Raw genomic sequence first — 17,164 nt, forward strand, 5'->3', positions numbered from 1 at the left:
CAGGAAGCAACACCCTAAATATCCATTTCCAGAAAAGGTCTGGCATAGAGGTTTTTACATAGTCAGCATTGATGTACATTTTGGAGAGAGAGAAGGAAAGGAAAAGCCATCTGTGTAGGTCAGGGCTGATATCACAAATCAGCAAATGTCTCATAAGAGAGTTGATTACTCTGTCTCTCCCTCTCTCAAACACATCTAACTTGCTGGAAATGAGATCAATGCATCCAAATAGCTTGTATGTGGTCCTTTCCCAGAGACGCTATTTCCCAGAATATTAAGGGATCATCAAAGGGGTTTTTTCAGTTAAACACTAAATGGGAAAAATATTTGGGAAGCTGGCTACAGGATAGGACCCAGAGAGTTCTACTGAACGGATCTGTCATGTCTTAGCAAGAAGTGGCCAGTGGTGTCCCTCAGGGGTCAGTGCTTGGTCCAGTGCTTTTTAACATCTTCAGCAATGATTTGGATGTGGGGGAAGTTATGGGGAAGCATGATCACACTTGAAGTTAGGCTGCAGATACAGGCAGACTTAGACAGGCTAGCAAGTTGGGTGGATCGGAACCAGATGAAATTTAACATTGAGAAATGTAAAGCGCTCCACCTGGGGACAAAATCCGCTGCATACCTACGGGCTTGGCAACATCAATCTGACTAGTACTATGAATGAAAAAGACCTGGGAGTAATAATAGACCATAGTATGAACATGAGCTGGCAGTGTGATGTTATAGCCAGCAGGGCAAATAATAGTCTGGCATGCATCAATCAATGCATCTCCAGCAAACCAAGGAAGTGATTCTCCCACTCTACTCAGCATTAGTGAGACCACAGATGGAGTACTGCCTCCAGTTCTGGGCGCCACACTTCAACAAGGACGTGGAAAAGCTTGAGAGAGTACAGAGAAGGGCCACCCATATGACCAGAGACTTGCATGGCAAGCCATATGAGGTAAGGCTGAGGGACCTGAGACTCTTCAGCCTGAAGAAGAGAAGGCTGAGAGGGGACTTGGTAGCAGCTTACTGCTACATGAGGGGTGTACATCAAGAGCTCGGTGAACAACTGTTCACCAGGGCACCCTTGGGGAAAACCAGGAGCAATGGTCACAAATACCTGGAAGACCGCTTCAGGCTCAACATTAAGAAAAACTTCTTCACAGCTAGGGTGTCCAGACTATGGAATAAGCTCCCTCCACAGGAGGTGCAATCACCTACCCTGGAAATCTTCAGGAGGAGACTGGACGGTCACTTTGCTGGGGTCACTGACCCTAGTTATCTTTCCTGCTTGGTGCAGGGGGGCTGGACCTGATGATCTTCCAAGGTCCCTTCCAGCCTTACAATCTATGAATCTATGAATTCAGAGGCTTATACTTTCCATTAAAATTTCCTATCACTGCTATAGAAAGACTGTGCCTGTAAGGGAAATACTTTTGGGATTATATGTATTCACTGAAGCCCTACTTTTCACAGGTTGTAATCTTGGCTTGGGCACAAAGTATTTTTGGATTAACTAATTGAACTAATTAAAAAAGAAAAAGCAAAAAGACCCCCTCACCACAAATCACAAACTAAGGACAAAGGCAAGTTTTGAAATAGATGAAGAGCTACCTAAATTGGCCCTAAAAGTGCTTGTTTTCCCAGGTCTGCTCCTGAGTGGTGCTCAGTTCCTCAGAAAGAGGTGAGGACCCCCAGTATAATCTGATCCTAAGGAAGCCTTGAAATGTTTTGAGGGCTAGTCTCAGTTACTGAATGAATTTGTACACTTGTAAATGGGTGGGTGATAGCACTGGCTCCAGCAAACCACAGTGTAATCAGATCCTGCGTCAGCTTTTCCAACCAGATCTGCGGGTGCACATCAGCCCTGACTGTGATTCCTTTGCTTTTTTGAAAACAAAAAAGAGAATATTACTTTCATGATTAATTTGGTGACCTACCGGTATACAAAACTATCCAGCCAAAGCAGAAGCTAGATAACAAGCAAAGGGAAATATGTGACTGGTAAAGAATAGAGCATTTCATTTCAAGATCAGACATGACACCAGCCCAGATCAATAGCACTTGTCAGTTATCAGATGGCTGTTTAATGCCCTGTGTGAGTTTTTTTTGTCCAGTTCCTAATGGATTAAATCCACTTCACAAAACCATAATAAAAATCTGTAGCCTTGTTGGCAGTTTCAGTACAGAGGCCCAGGAAACAACTACTAAAGTGATGATTTTTAACTGTTTGTACAAGAGCCCTCCAATTCAAAGAATAGCTGAGGAAACTAGAACATTACAGGGCCAAATTCTCTAGTCCCATCTGGCCCTTTCGTGCCAATCAGCTTTCTATCCAAGGAAGCTCATGTAAGCTGAGAACAGGCAGCTCCTGCTCAAGCTAGCGCCCCCCAAACCTGAGGAGAGGCAAGAGGCATGTAAAGGATTGCTCAGGGAAAAGCAGAGCTCCAGATCCTCAGTTGCCTTACACAAGAGTAGCTCCCAGTCTACTCTATCACCAGGACCTGGGTTGGCACCAAAGAACTGTAACGATATCCATATCAGCCCCTACTTCCTAGAATTTAATCGAGCTTTAAGGCAGGGGGAGGGGGTGGGAAAAAAAAATCAAGCCTGATAATTCAGAAAGAGAACTTTTTTGGCACCAGACTATTACTGTATTCACTAATCTCCACTTGATCCTCACCTTTCACGTTGCACTTGAAGGTCTGGCTTACTACTCCAGTATCATTTGCTTTTTCTGCTGGCCATTCGTAAACATAGACAGTAGTCCGAGATGATCCGGCATCGAGCACTATTCCATACTGAAAAAATGGTTACAGTTTAAGTCCAGGAGTTTGCCAGTATTTTGTTTTTCATAAAGCATTCCATGACTTTCAATGTGTGTCATTGTGCCACAGACGTGCTTAATAAAATAAGAATATTTTGACATACAATTGATACCGACACATGCAGCATAAACCAGACAACTCCTTAAAAAATTGCAGCACAGAGAGTCATCTTTGCATCTCTAAATACAGACTCAGTGAGAATGGAAAGAGCACTCTACCTTGCAGGGTCAGGCCCAAACTCTCCAGTGAGATACATGAAGACTTTGTAAAATGTAGATCATCCCAAATCACTGCTGAAGTAAATGGGCAGTGAGTGTGCTCAGTACATCACGAAAATAGGCACACACACACGACTATATGCCCCATAGGGCAATTCCAGTACTACTATTTCTAGTCCTTCCTGTAGCTTGCAGGTGTGGCACTATGTCCCGTCTCTACTACATAAAAATGCTATCAAGGCAAACTTCAGTTGTCTTCTACAGCCATCATAGTCTCTCATCCCTTTCAATTTAACAAAAACTAAAAGAACAGAAGAAGGCATGCTTGCTTGAGCTGCAGCCTGAAGTTCTTTACAATAAATAGAATAATGAATGATTGTCTGGGATATTAAATTCTTTACAAAGATCTAGATGCCTCATATATCTCGTGAAATATACCTACTCCCTTAGCAATCAGAACTGTAAATCTTGACTCTTAAGTGCTAATGTATAATTGTGCAGTGCAGTTAGTAGGCCCAGGATGTCCTGACTGCTGGTATCATGAGCAGAAGATGACCTTTGTTGTTTCTTTTGAAATACAATCCAAATAAATAGGGTTAGTTCCTTATTTTGTAGCTGATTCGTAACTGGTACAAAAGCTGCTAATATCAATACTAGCACATTAGTGATGGGTTTGGCTTGCCGTATAAAAGTATTCACAATACATGTAAGTTTTAATGCTTCTCTCATTATAGAGATATCTGAAAACCAGGAAATAGGATATTCTCACTTTGGAGTTACTCTCTGCTCTGAGAAACTAATGCCTGTCGAAGATAGTTTAGACAGGGATGATCCTGCACGGGTTGGACTAGATGACCTCCTGAGATCCCTTTCACTTTTCTACGATTCTATTACAGTCAATACCTGTTACTAGCAACATGGTGATTAGCTGTTGTTCCTAAGCAGCTCTGGCTGTTATAGGGAGTATCATCTAGCTTCATGCTATACAGAATATTCCCAGGGAAAAATGCTGGTAAGAGGTTGCTGTTCTTATCAGTTGCTGCAATCAAATGTTAACTGTATGGTTCTTTACTTGCATTACAATCTGTTCTAAAGTCCCCCTCAATGAGGGCCCCATTTTGTTAAACAACATACATACACATAGTAAGAAAAAGTCCCTAGCCAAAAAAAATGTCTGCAGAATAATATCATTATCAGAATAATATCAGACTTACCAAAGTAATATCATTACCCCCATTTTACATGCACCTGGAAAGGGAAGATGATGGAGACCTCCCTTATCTGCTTCAGAGTTACTGAGTTTATTTATAACCCCCAGAATCTCATTGACAGGGAACTCATGATAACTGAGGACTTGGAGTTCCCATTGATACTCCTTGCTTTCATCAATTGTGCTTTTTAATGTTTTAACACAAATGTGGGGGTTTTACCTCACTTTTCCAATTGATTTACTTGCATTTGAGAATCAGTGTCTGGCTGTGGCTGTTTTTACATTAAAAAATATCAGTCTGGCTTGATTACTTGTACCACTGACAAGCTGAGGCCTGATTTCCTCATTCCCTTCCTCTGTTGCCTTTTTCTCTGTTCTTGTCATTTCTTCTCTTGTTCCCAGAAACATTCTATTTTTAAAGCATTGCTTAGGCCAAATCTGGGCTATATGGGAGAGAGTGAAACTGGGCTTCCTACATTTTAAATGCATTGTGGGAGTGCAGAAGACAGTCTGTGACTAGAACAACATAATTTTGACAAAGGTCAATCAAGAAGAGAACAGCATGAGGGGGCGGAAAGCTGGGGATCCCAAATACTCAGGGATGATCAGTATATCATCTATTTGGTACAATATATTGTAAGATTAGTTAAGAAAGCAAAAAGGGAAAACTGATCAAGGAAAAAGGGGGTGGAACTCCATTGCTGTCTGGGAGAACTGAGAATGAAGAAAAGAGAAACAGCCTGAAGGAACAGAATGTTTCCATTTTCTGTCATGCAGCTTTTCCTGTTGCTAGAGGCACTACCATGGTTGTAGTCACCATATTAGAATTCTATTTTTCCCCCTCACTTCACTGACACTGGTAAAATAGATTAATGGAGTAGTTTCCACTGTCAGAAGTTTGTGTAATAATTTATGCCTGTACACAGTGGGTATAATACTTTACCATTGTAACCTGGTAGTGTTTTACACCCAGTGTTCACATCTACACATGCAATTAATTCACACAAATAAACTCTGGAGCTTATTACTCCGGAGTATATTCGTGCATAGCACATGGAGTCTGGTCAGAGCAGCCTGGGCTGGCAGGTCAGCTTGCCAATCTAGAGCTGCTCCAGCCACGCTCCACATGCTGCAGACGGGCTGGCTGATGCACAAGGGTGCTTCTGCATGGGGGCTGCCTGCTGGCTAGTCCCATGCTGAAACACCTTGTGACACAGCCAGCTAGGGCAGCATCTCCATGTGCACTGCTGTGCATGAAAAATCTCCACTTGTAAAGAAAAACTCCAAGACCTACCCTGCTGTGCAGTTTATTAGCTTTTTGCACCTTAATAGGGGTGAACATGTAGACACTGAGACATTTACTGTGCAGTTAATTAGTCAAATGCGCAGTAAAGGTCTCTTGTAGACATGCCCAATGTGTACAAAAGCTATATAAAGTGCAAGGCAGGTCTGATGTCTCTGATGCAACCAGCTGACCAGTTTACAAAGGCCTGGTCTATCTCAAAAACTTGCACAATTTAACTCAATCTAGCTAAATAGATGCAACCCTGCAGAATGAACACAGGTAAAACAGTTAACCCTCCTTTAAATCAGCTTGGCTTAATTTGGTAATTTACTAATGCAAAATAAAAGAATTACAGCAAAGGTGGGACCCACTTTAAGTGTGTTCATACTGGGGGCTTGTTCCAATTTAACTATATAGATTTTACATGAATTTTAAGAACCACAGTTGGGAACATGGTCAAAGCTTCTTGAATCAATCAGTTTGTGCCCACAGCTTATTATTGCACATTCAGAACACAATCAAAAGCATGTACCAGATGACAAAAATGATTTGACACGGATAAAACTATAGGACACTTTAACTTGTGATTAAGAAGCTGTTTCTATCAATAAAGAAATATATTTCTAGGCATTAGGGCTTGCTAAATTCAAAGCTAGTGTTTTTAATACCACACTTATTTCCAAGTCATGGTACTGAAGGATATTTACAGTTCCTTCATCATTCTTGTTTCACAATATTTGAATAAGTCTCAAGCCCTTTGAGTGCCCTAGCCTAAACTGATGGGTTAGTAAATCCTTCACAAATTACTGGATTAGAAAAATGAAAGTCTCAGCTCTTCCAACAGGCATGAAACCAAAATGACACATGTTGTGTAACGCTTGCCTATATGTATAGTAGAAACATGACCCTGAAGGCAGAGTTTTATCAATGCACCTGGAAAAGCACTACTATGCAATAGCCCGGGCTCCAGAAGTTCATGTTATGAGTGATTTAGTTTTGTGCTTAGTTGAAGCAGAAGGAATAAAGCCACTTGTAAAGAAAAATACAATGGTTTTCCTTTTTGCTATTGCCATAGCTATTTGATTTCAAGCAAGTACATATATTAGGATACTTTCATTTCCAAACACTGTCACATCAGCATATGTGTTATGGGCTTCAGTGACTGGTGTTTCAAGATCCTCCTTTCCTGCCGAAGAACCCAATCAGTCCTGCAAATGATGAACATTTTCTGAAAGATGCTAGGCCTCCCAAATCCAAATTCATGCTCCAGAGCAGCTGTACTTACGTGCATACAAACAGCTGGAAACCCTTGCATGAAAAGCTTTAGGGTATTAAAAGTAACTTTAGGCCACAGTAGCTATCACTTAAAATCTGCTTATTCTAGGACATTACTGTATCTCAGGATCAAAGCTGTCCTTTCAAAAACAACTGTTTTTGATGATCACAGCTGAATTCTGAAGTGGTACAAAGGGAACAGAGTAGGACAGATAATGTACCATCTTAAGTTTGTTCAGCAAGTCCCCTGAAAACATAATTTCCATAAACCTTAGTGCTACAGAAAAGTCATCCCTGACTTAGCCCTATGAAAAGGAATCATGATGAGCAACCATGGAATTAGCAATACATCAGCAGAGGGGCTTTATAAACCCATGAGGCACATCCCCACATACAGAGGCATGCACCTGAAGTGGGAAAAAAAGCAGAGGCACAAATTTGTGCCACTACTTTTTGCTGCAGTGCACACCCCTACACACGCACTTTGGTGTGGGGCAAAAAGCCCCACTTTGGGGAAACTGCCTTTTCCCCACTCCTCCTAGCTATGGCATACTGGAGAAGCTGGGGGATTACTAAAGGAGTGGAGATACTCTGGCCAGCAGCCACAGCATCTCCCAGGAGGACCAAACCTCCATGTCTATCAGCACATGCTCTTTTTGCATATGCCATGCCACTTTTTCATGCCATTTTTTGCACTGTTTTTTTGCTACCAGGAATTCTCAGTAACAAAATTTGCCCCTGTGCTAGGGAACTTAGAGAGGACTTCACATCAGCACTAGGCCAGGGTGGGACTGTTCTCCTTTAATGTGTTGGTATCTGTACAAAGCACAGGACTCAAAGGATCTGAACTCACACTTTCTCAGGAAGGGGCTTATTTTTTATTACTTTGTTCTTAAGTGATATATATCAATTCTTCTAAGTCTGCACACATATCCTTTTAACCATCTTGCAGCTGAAAACAAGGTCTGAATATATCTTCCAAAGTACTTCAGTTAAACTTTTCAGATTTACACACCCTTTCACATGGGTATTGTTAGAAGGAAGGGTAATGGAGCTAACAAGTCCTAACTGGTGTAGTGACTCTAATTGCACATTAAGTTCCACATGATGCTTATCTGAGGCCAAAATTAGCCATTAGCTAAATAATTTCATAAATCATTTCACGAATTAACAACTTTTTATAACTACTAATGCAAAACCTCAATCTGTACTGATAAAGGGAATTGTTTCTTCTCATAGAGAAGCTCAGATTCAGAGGAAGCATTGTTTAGTAGCTAAAAGACTAAGAATGAGGGACGCTTCCCCCCCCCCAGCTTTGCCACTGCCTTTCTGTGTGATCTTGGGCAATTCACTTGTTCTCTCAGTATCAGTCTCTCTATTGGCAAAATAGAGACCATAATACTTAGCTCAGGGGATATATGAGACTCTAACTCTTAAATGCTAGTAAAATGTGTTGGGATTATTATGTAAAACACATCAGAGAGATTATCACTATTATTCTTTTAAACAACAATTTATCAAACTCTTTCATTACCTTCTGTCCTTCAAAACATACCTTCAGTCCTGGAGAGAGGACCTCTTTTCGGTTGATCTGAATAAGTGTAATGGCAATAATAACAATGATGCTTAGAAGAAGGAATACCAAAGCAACAATGGTTGGACTTCTGGAGAGCACTCGGAAGCCTAAAATGAAAAGGGAAAATCCATATAAGGGACATTAAAAGCAGGCAAAATTCCTGATGAATTCCCAATGGAAGTATTATCCATAGATGATCTACAAAATTGGCAGCTACAAAAGTACCTGTGTTTTCTCAGGAACTGGCTAGGAAAGGTGCTTTGCACTAACTAATCTACTTTGTAATGCAAAAGGATGTTTACACTTTTCCTTCAGTGACTCTAGTCTAGTGAGTCTCAAGCAGTGTGCCATGTGATCTTTTCAAGGGTGCCACAGGGTATTACACAGGATATTACACAACGTTACTGCTATTAGGTTTGCAAACATGTTTCACAAGGTAAACCCAGACATTTCAAATAGGAATCCATAGTGTCAAAAACATTCTGACCGGTTATGGTCTTCCTGAGTTCTCTACAACTGAAGAATTGCTCTATTTTTTCATAGTCAAAAAAGAATTTAAACTAACAGGTGGAATTTTCCAAGGGATGTCATGAATCTAAAATGATTAACAGAGACCGCCTTAGTCTATCACTGAGAAACAAGCCTCACCTTGCTGCTTCTATTCTTCACACACTGCATGCTGAAAAAGTGTTGTGTGCAGATGCCATTAGAACAGCTATACACTGCTCTCAGGAGCACACCCAAGATTAAGATCCTAAGAACATCCACAGGCATGTTCCCAAAAGCTTCAGGCATGAAAGAACATTTTTGTAGTATTTTTCACATGCTGAGAGGGAGCAAGCATTGTTTCTCAGTCATGCCCTTGGGATCACTAGTATAGCCATAACCTCAATTTCTTCATAGTAGTCAAGTAACACACAGTGCACTGTCTAAATATGATCCAAAGATGACTTAAGAATCATATAGCAGACACTGCCTTACTAACTGCATTAATGAAGTTCAAGATAGCTTTATGGGTGGGCAAGTACAAAGAGTATTATTATTATGTAGTGCCCAAGGTATCCTACATGCCTTACGCATGAGTAAGGGAACAACTGCCCCACCCAGAAGAGTTTATAGAGTCAACCTAAGTGTAGTTGTGAAAATTAAACTCAAAGGTAAAGGTTCTGTTTGTATGCCGTTTCTCCTGCCCCAATAAGGTTTCCAAGGAGTTCAAGGAGGGTTTGTTTTGTTTTTTCATTGTACTGTAATTACTATTAACCCTTTATCTCTTCCACCAGAGGTGATCCTGCCTGGGCAAATGTCTCTCCTTATTCAGAAAGGTGCCTCTGAAGCAATAACCTTTATGCTTGCCCTGGGGGGCAATTGTGGATGCACAGGGGATAGGGAAGAGGGGAGGAGAATTAACAGGCTGGAGATTGACAGAGAGGTGCATCATTGTCTCTGCATAGATCAAAGGGAAGATAATACTAGCAAAGACAGTCTTAAGTATCCTCTAATACAGAGGAACCCCCTTAAAGGCAGAAGAATCTTAGAAGCTATTATTGGGAAGCAATGACAAAGCTGTAGGGGTCCCCAAGCTGGTGCAGAGGCAATAGGCTTACATATAAATGTCCATGGGACCTGATGGATCCTGAGACATCCATGGAGTCCAGCCTCCTGCTATCACAGTCAACCACATCATACAAACTCCATCTTAAAATAATTTTGGGATTTTTTTTACTCTTGACAGTGGAAGGCTACTCCAACATAAGACTCCAATAGAAGACTGCTACAATATAATGTTCTTCTAGTTTCCAGGCTAAGTTTATTCAAGGCTAATTTATGCCTAATTCTTACATTCTTGTCCCGATACTGTCCTTTAGCTTAAATAGTTCTTCTCCCTCTGTTGTATTTAATCACCTTTATATATTCATGAAAAGCAGTCAACTCTTTTCAGCCTTTCCTTACCTAAGCTAAACAAACCAAGTTTTTCTACTTTCCTCTAATAAGATAGGCTCTCCATTCCCCCGATCATCTTTCTTTCTCCACTCTTGTTCCTGTCTAAGTTCATCTGCCTTGAACCTGGGTGACCAGAATTGCAGTACAGTACTCCAGAGGAGGTCTTATCAGAGCCCTGCATAATGGTATTAATACTGTCTTTCCTCTCCTGGAAATACCTCTTTCCTGACATTTCCTAGGATTGTGTGTGCCTTTCTCATGGTCACATTATATTGATGGGTCAGAGCCATCCAATGACTGACTAATACATCCAGGTCTTTCTCTTCTTTTGTCATTTCCAGCTGATTAACTCCTAATTTATAGCTACTTCTACTCGCTAAGTATACAATCTTGCACTTAGAAAGGAGATGAAATTCATCAGTACATTTACTGGTATTCTCAAAGTCCAGCAGTTCCTCCTGTATGTTATTTAGATTCTCCTGTGTGACTGAGGGTGCTTCTCAACACTGCTATCCCCAAATAACATTAGCCTACACCTGCTTATTATTTTCATACCTACATGACCATGAACAAATAGTCTTTGATTTAAAAAACAAAACAGAACTATTCATCATAATCATAGGTGCCAGGGCCACAACCTGATGAAAATATTAAACAAAACTGGTCATCACAAGATTAACCTTTGAGGAATTCAATTAGTAACCACCCACTGGCCTAGTAATTTCCTTGTTGGTACAGTTTGTTGTTTTCTCCTCTTTAACCAGTTTTTTTTTATCCACCTTGTGATTCTGATTTTAATTCCTATCTTCTCTAGTTTAACTAATTATTTTAGATATACAGTCAATATATCAATACCCGGGCGACAGCGATCATCACCTGTTGGAATTTACTATCCAGTGCAAGGTAGCAAAGGCCTGCAGCAAGGCAGCAGTCCTAGATTTCAGGAGGGAGGACTTCAATGAGCTAAGGAGAATAGTCGGGGAGGCACTGAGGTCCCGAAGGGGAGGGGAGTCAGGTATCCAAGAAGAGTGGTCGCTCCTTAAGGAGACGATCCTCCAAGCCCAAAGGGAGGTAATCCCAACAAGGGTAAAAGGGAGCAGGAGGGCGCAAAAGCCCCCACGGCTCACCAAAAGCATCCAGGAACATCTCCTAGCTAAAAGGGAGGCGTACACCCAATGGAAGGGAAGGGCCATCACCAGGGAGGATTATACTGCAGTTGCTCGGGGCTGCAGGGGGGACGATCAGGAAGGCCAAGGCGGAGATGGAACTGGGACTAGCTACCTGGATCAAGGACAACAAGAAGTCCTTTTTTAAATACATAGGGGGCAAAAAGAAGCTACTGGGTAACGTGGGGCCCTTGCAAGACATGCTAGGAAATCTGGTTGTCACACCAGACGACAAAGCAAACCTATTTAATAACTTCTTTGCCTCCATTTTCCTGAGCAGGGACCAGATCAGCCCCCCCACTGGTACCACCTCATGGTTTCCATCTTCAAAAAAGGGAGGAAGGAGGACCCAGGAAACTACAGGCCAGTTAGTCTTACCTTGATCCTAGGCAAGCTTTTTGAGAGAACTATCCTGGCACATGTCCACGAGGGGCCAGCGGGGGAGCTTATGCTTAGGGGCAACCAACATGGGTTCATTAGAGGCAGGTCCTGTCAGACCAACCTGGTGGCCTTCTATGACCAGGTCACCAAATCCTTAGATGCAGGGGTAGCAGTGGACGTAGTTTTTCTGGACTTTAGGAAGGCCTTCAACACTGTTTCTCACCCCATTGTCATTAAGAAACTGGGGGACTGTGGTGTCGACACCTACACAGTCAAATGGGTCGGCAACTGGCTGGAGGGCTGCACCTGGAGAGTGGTGGTGGATGGGTCATTTTCGACCTGGAGGGATGTGGGCAGTGGGGTCCTGCAGGGCTCAGTCCTTGGGCCCGCACTGTGCAACATCTTCATCAGTGACTTGGACAAGGGGGTAAAAAGCACCCTGTTCAAATTTGCTGATGACACTAAGATGTGTGGGGATATGGGCACAATAGACGAGAGGAATAGGCTGCAATTGGACCTAGACAGGTTACAGGGGTGGGTGGATGAGAACAGGATGGGTTACAACACTGACAAGTGCAAGGTGATGCACCTGGGGAGGAAGAACCAGCACCATACCTACAGGCTGGGGAACTCCCTTCTTGTCAGTGCAGAGTCATCATTGATGCCAAGATGAACATGGGCCGGCAGTGTGGGGATGCAGTCAGGAAGGCCAACCACACCTTGTCATGCATCCACAGATGTATGTCAAGCAGGTCCAAGGAGGTGATCCTCCCCTTCTATGCGGCACTGGTCAGGCCGCAGCTGGAGTACTGCGTCAAGTTCTGGGTGCCACACTTCAAGAGGAATGTGGACAACATGGAGAGGGTCCAGAGGAGGGCCACTCACATGGTCAGATGGCAGCAGGGCAAGCCCTATGAGGAGAGGCTACGGGACCTGAACCTGTGCAGCCTCCACAAGAGAAGGCCGAGCGGGGATCCAGTGACCTGTCACAAACTAGTCAGAGGGGACGAGCAGGCACTGGGGGAGTCCCTGTTCCCCCGAGCACCACCAGGAGTGACTAGAAATAATGGTCACAAGCTGGCAGAGGGTATATTCAGACTAGATATCAGGAGGTGCTACTTCACTGTCAGGGTGGCTAGGATCTGGAACCAACTTCCAAGCGAAGTGGTGCTGGCTCCTACCCTGGGGGTCTTTAAGACAAGGCTAGATGAACACCTTGCTGGGGTCGTTTGACCCCAGTACTTTTTCCTGCCAAGGCAAGGGGTAAGACTTGATGATATGCTCAGGTCCCTTCCGACCCTACAAACTATGAAACTATGTAACTATATTGGATGTACTGCTTTCTCCTTGCCTAGAAAGAAAAGATATTGGCATAACGTATATTTAGTAAACCCATGTTTTTATCCCTTTTCCTAATTCCCTCTGTGTTTTTATTACTCTTTACTTCCAAATTTTAAGGTATTGCCCACTTCTTAGGTCACCCTAACAGACCTGCAGTTGCCTGGATTGTTTTTTCCCCCTCTTAGATATAAGATACTACATTTTCTGTTCTCCAGAAATGGTACCATATGGTACCATCACAGGCCTGATAGACTAGAAAGCCTTGCTACTAAACTTGCAATTTCATGAGCTAGATCTTTCAAAATTCTATAAAGGTAATTATCTGATCCTTTCATTTAATTTCAACCAGGGGTGCTCAACCTCTGACCCCCAGGCCAAATACAATCCATGGAGTCATAGCATCTGGGCCACAGGCTTCCTCACAGTGGTTGGACAGGACACTGCCCATCTGGCCCACCAGCCAAAAAGGTTGAGCACCATTTCAAATATGGATCTCTCAATCCCAAATTATTTTCTATGACCAGCTCTTCTTCCTGGAGACTCCCTTCTCCTTCGGCCCTGCAAACTTTCCCCTCAGAAGGGTGGGGAAGCAGGGAACAGGGTCTTCCTATTATCTTCTTATTAGAGTATCCCATTATTTTTCTTTTTAATAATGCTAATGAGATATCAAGCCAGGTCTCAGCAAAAGTACCAAGGTGCCTAAAACATAACTTGGATGCCTCTCTTCTGCAATACAAAAAAAAATCCTGCTCAGCTGTCACTTAACTCTGAAGGTGTCTAAACTTACTGAGCACTTCTGTGTTTACCCTTAGAGTTCTCTAGGTACCTGCCATTGCAGTCCTGAGAATGCCCAAATAGTCATTACTTTAAAAAAACAAAACAGAATTATTCATCCTAATCATAGGTTGTGGTCTTTACACCTAAGGAAAGCAGAAAATGAGTTATTACTGCCTTGCAAATTCCTAAATAATTATATGATTTTCCATGTATATATTATGCCTGGAAGTGACTCACCTATTAAAACTTATTTAGGACTCATTGGCTGCATCTGCACATGTGCTTTACTGTGGAGCTAATTAGCTCTGTAGTAAAGCATCACTATCTACACATGTGCCCCTATTAGGGTGCAATAAATTAATCAACTGCTGTAGGATAGTACTGTCTGGGACAAGTACTGTCCTACAGAGGAGTAGTTACATGTGGTGAAATGCATGTGTAGACAATGACAGGGCTGGCTGGGGCACTGCTGGCTAACCTAGCCCCACACTGGAGTACCCTTATGCACCAGCCAGCCCCGCCACAGCATTTTGAGCCAACGCAGAGCAGCCCTGGACTGGGAGGCTGACCCCCAGTCCTGGGTGCATGTGTAAACGCTACACCAAGGAGCAATAAATTCCAGTGCAAACCATACCGGAGTTGATTGCTACATGCCAACTGCATGTGTAGATGCGCCCTATTATGCCACATAGGCCCAACCATTTTGAGACTGATGCTGCTACTTCCAGCCTTCAAGAGAGATGGCACCTTACCATCTACTGCCATAAGCCAATGTGAAGTGTGCCCCGGACAACACACCTATCTATCTTGTCTCTGTCCCCTTAGGTGTACTTTGCACTCCTGTGGTGAACACAGGGAGCATAAATAGAGGCATTACAAGCCCTGGTACAATGCATGCAAATGATAGGGAACACTCTTTATGATCTATCCTGAATCACTTTGGTACAAGTCTGCTACAATTTAAGACCTAATAAACTGGGAACTATGTGCACAATGTATTGCATACTTAGTTAAGTTCTGAAGTTTCCTAAAAGCAGCATTCTTAGGACACCAGTATGTTAAGGGTTGCATCCTTATTTAATATATACAAAGTTAATTTTTATTAGCATGTATTATAATATGGTTCCTGTTTGAAAATCATTAAGTTGTCACCAAATATGTTTATGGTTAGGCTGAATTTGCTTTACTCTGCTGGGGCATTTTGAAATTATTAAAAGGAGCGTTATATGGAAAAAATATGTGAATGATAAGATGAAATACTATTTTTATATCAGAAATATTATATCAGAAATTTACCTAGAGAAAATGTGCATGGAGGAGCCATCAGTGAGACTTATCAATATACACAAATAATCCCTAAAGAACCAATCCATGTGAGACTGGATCAAACATGGATAAAACTTCTGCTTTTGTAAAAAGAAGACAGCCCCCAAACAAACCCCTTCTTTTTTGTAAACTTTACATGATCACAAAATAGCTTATCATTGAGGGCTGGGTGAGAGGAAAGTATCATTGCCCAATGTATATATTTCATTCATAGGTCAAAACATTGATTTCTGAAACTGGAAAAAAATAAGTTACTAAACAGTAACACCTGAAGACAAATTAATATTTGGACAGAGCCTTTGAAAATGTACAGTCACACTGAAAAGCAAAGCAATTGCTAATTGTTAATTACTATTAACACAGTAATTGTTGTAATATTGCTTCTTTGCTACATCTTTTTCAGAATAGAGCAATGCACCCAAATATATATATTTCAAGGAATCACATATTTCTACAGACTAGCTCCTATTCTCATTTAAGTCAATGGTAAAACTCCCACTCACTTTAGTGGTACCAGAATGTATCCCCATCTAAAGTGACTTCATGTGTCAGAAATCTTTTCAATAGGAAAAATATATGAAAAAGCATGACTTGTGGCATTCCTTTCATAATCCAGTATCACTGGAAGATAAAACAATTTAATCAGAGCATAGTTTGTAAATCTGGGCCAGGATACTCACCTGTTTATTAGAGGTACACCTTAGATTCCACAAAGTTAAATATTATAATTACATAGTACTCAGGTTGTGCAAAGCTGTAAGACTTCCTGTTGGTGGAACAGAAGTATAAGACCCCACTCCAGTTTCAGCTACACACAATCAACTCAGTACATTTCAGTTTAACAGAACACCGACAGCAATATTCATCCCCAATTCAATAGAGTCAGCAGAGCTGAACCAGGGATGAATTTGCCCTGTTGACTTCCACATGAATGTAAGTGACTCAGTTTAGCTAATGTGGATTTTAGGCACCAAGCCAGCAGCAACATTTTAAAATATGTTGATACAATATCAAAGGCTAGTTATACTTCATTACTAAAACACCAACTTTCCAGAGCAAGTGATAAAATAAATACAGGCGATTGTTAAGGCCAATTAAATTAAATATAATGGACCACACATGAAGACATTGGAAAGACCACTTTCTTCTGCTTCCTGCAGCTGACGCTAGATGAAAGGAATCACTTTCTGCAAAGGAGGGTTGGTGACATGACAAAATGTCTTCACGCCTCTAAGATGTGAGTGTCTCTAGGTTCAATACCCCTCTGAATACGTGCAAACATAGATTACAAACTGAGATTCATTCATATCAGTTCCTTGCAACACCAAGCCAAGGGACTAACCTGCCTGTTCGCAGGGCGGGCGGGCAAGCATCGTCAACATCTTTTCCCAACCTGCATCATGGGAGAAATACAAATGTTTAAAACAGAAAAAAGAAACGGGAGGCCTTGGGCTGAAAGCTTAGCTGCAAGAGGCGGAAAAAAGGGTGGGAAGTTCAAAGAAGTATATATAACATCGGGATGTGGCAAGTTAAAGCTTCCAAGGTTGAGAAGGCCAAGCGACTGGAAGGAGGGTTAGCGCGATGTTGGAGCCGTAGTGGTCCATGCTTTGGGGGGGACGGGGGAGGCTATTCTGGGGGTGATTTCATCCAGTCATACAAAATGAGGGTTGGGAGGGACCTCAGGAGGTCACATCTCATCCTACCCCCTGCTCAAACCAGCCCCAAGTAGATCATCAACTATATCATTGAAAACCTCCAAAGATGGAGAGTCCACTACCCCTCGGGGCAGGCTGTTCCCAGCTTCCCCACCCTTCTGGGGGGGCTGTTTGCAGGGCAGAAGGAGGAGGGGGTC

At 42.2% G+C, this 17,164-nt stretch overlaps 1 protein-coding gene across 1 annotated transcript in view; it reads right to left on the bottom strand.

The window, feature by feature from the left end:
• ENTPD3 (ectonucleoside triphosphate diphosphohydrolase 3) overlaps positions 1–17,164 on the bottom strand; it is a 30,628-nt gene that overhangs the window by 13,062 nt on the left and 402 nt on the right. Inside the window, exons 2-4 of the mRNA XM_019536554.1 lie at positions 16,655–16,705; positions 8,360–8,487; positions 2,672–2,789 (exon numbers count right to left, since the gene is read on the bottom strand). Of these exons, the coding sequence (XP_019392099.1) occupies positions 2,672–2,789; positions 8,360–8,487; positions 16,655–16,694 (286 nt within the window). The 5' untranslated portion in view covers positions 16,695–16,705. The remainder of the gene's footprint in view (positions 1–2,671; positions 2,790–8,359; positions 8,488–16,654; positions 16,706–17,164) is intronic.

Source organism: Crocodylus porosus, unplaced genomic scaffold, assembly GCF_001723895.1.
Source record: "Crocodylus porosus isolate Cpor-Errol unplaced genomic scaffold, CroPor_comp1, whole genome shotgun sequence".
Lineage (NCBI taxonomy): Eukaryota > Metazoa > Chordata > Crocodylia > Crocodylidae > Crocodylus > Crocodylus porosus.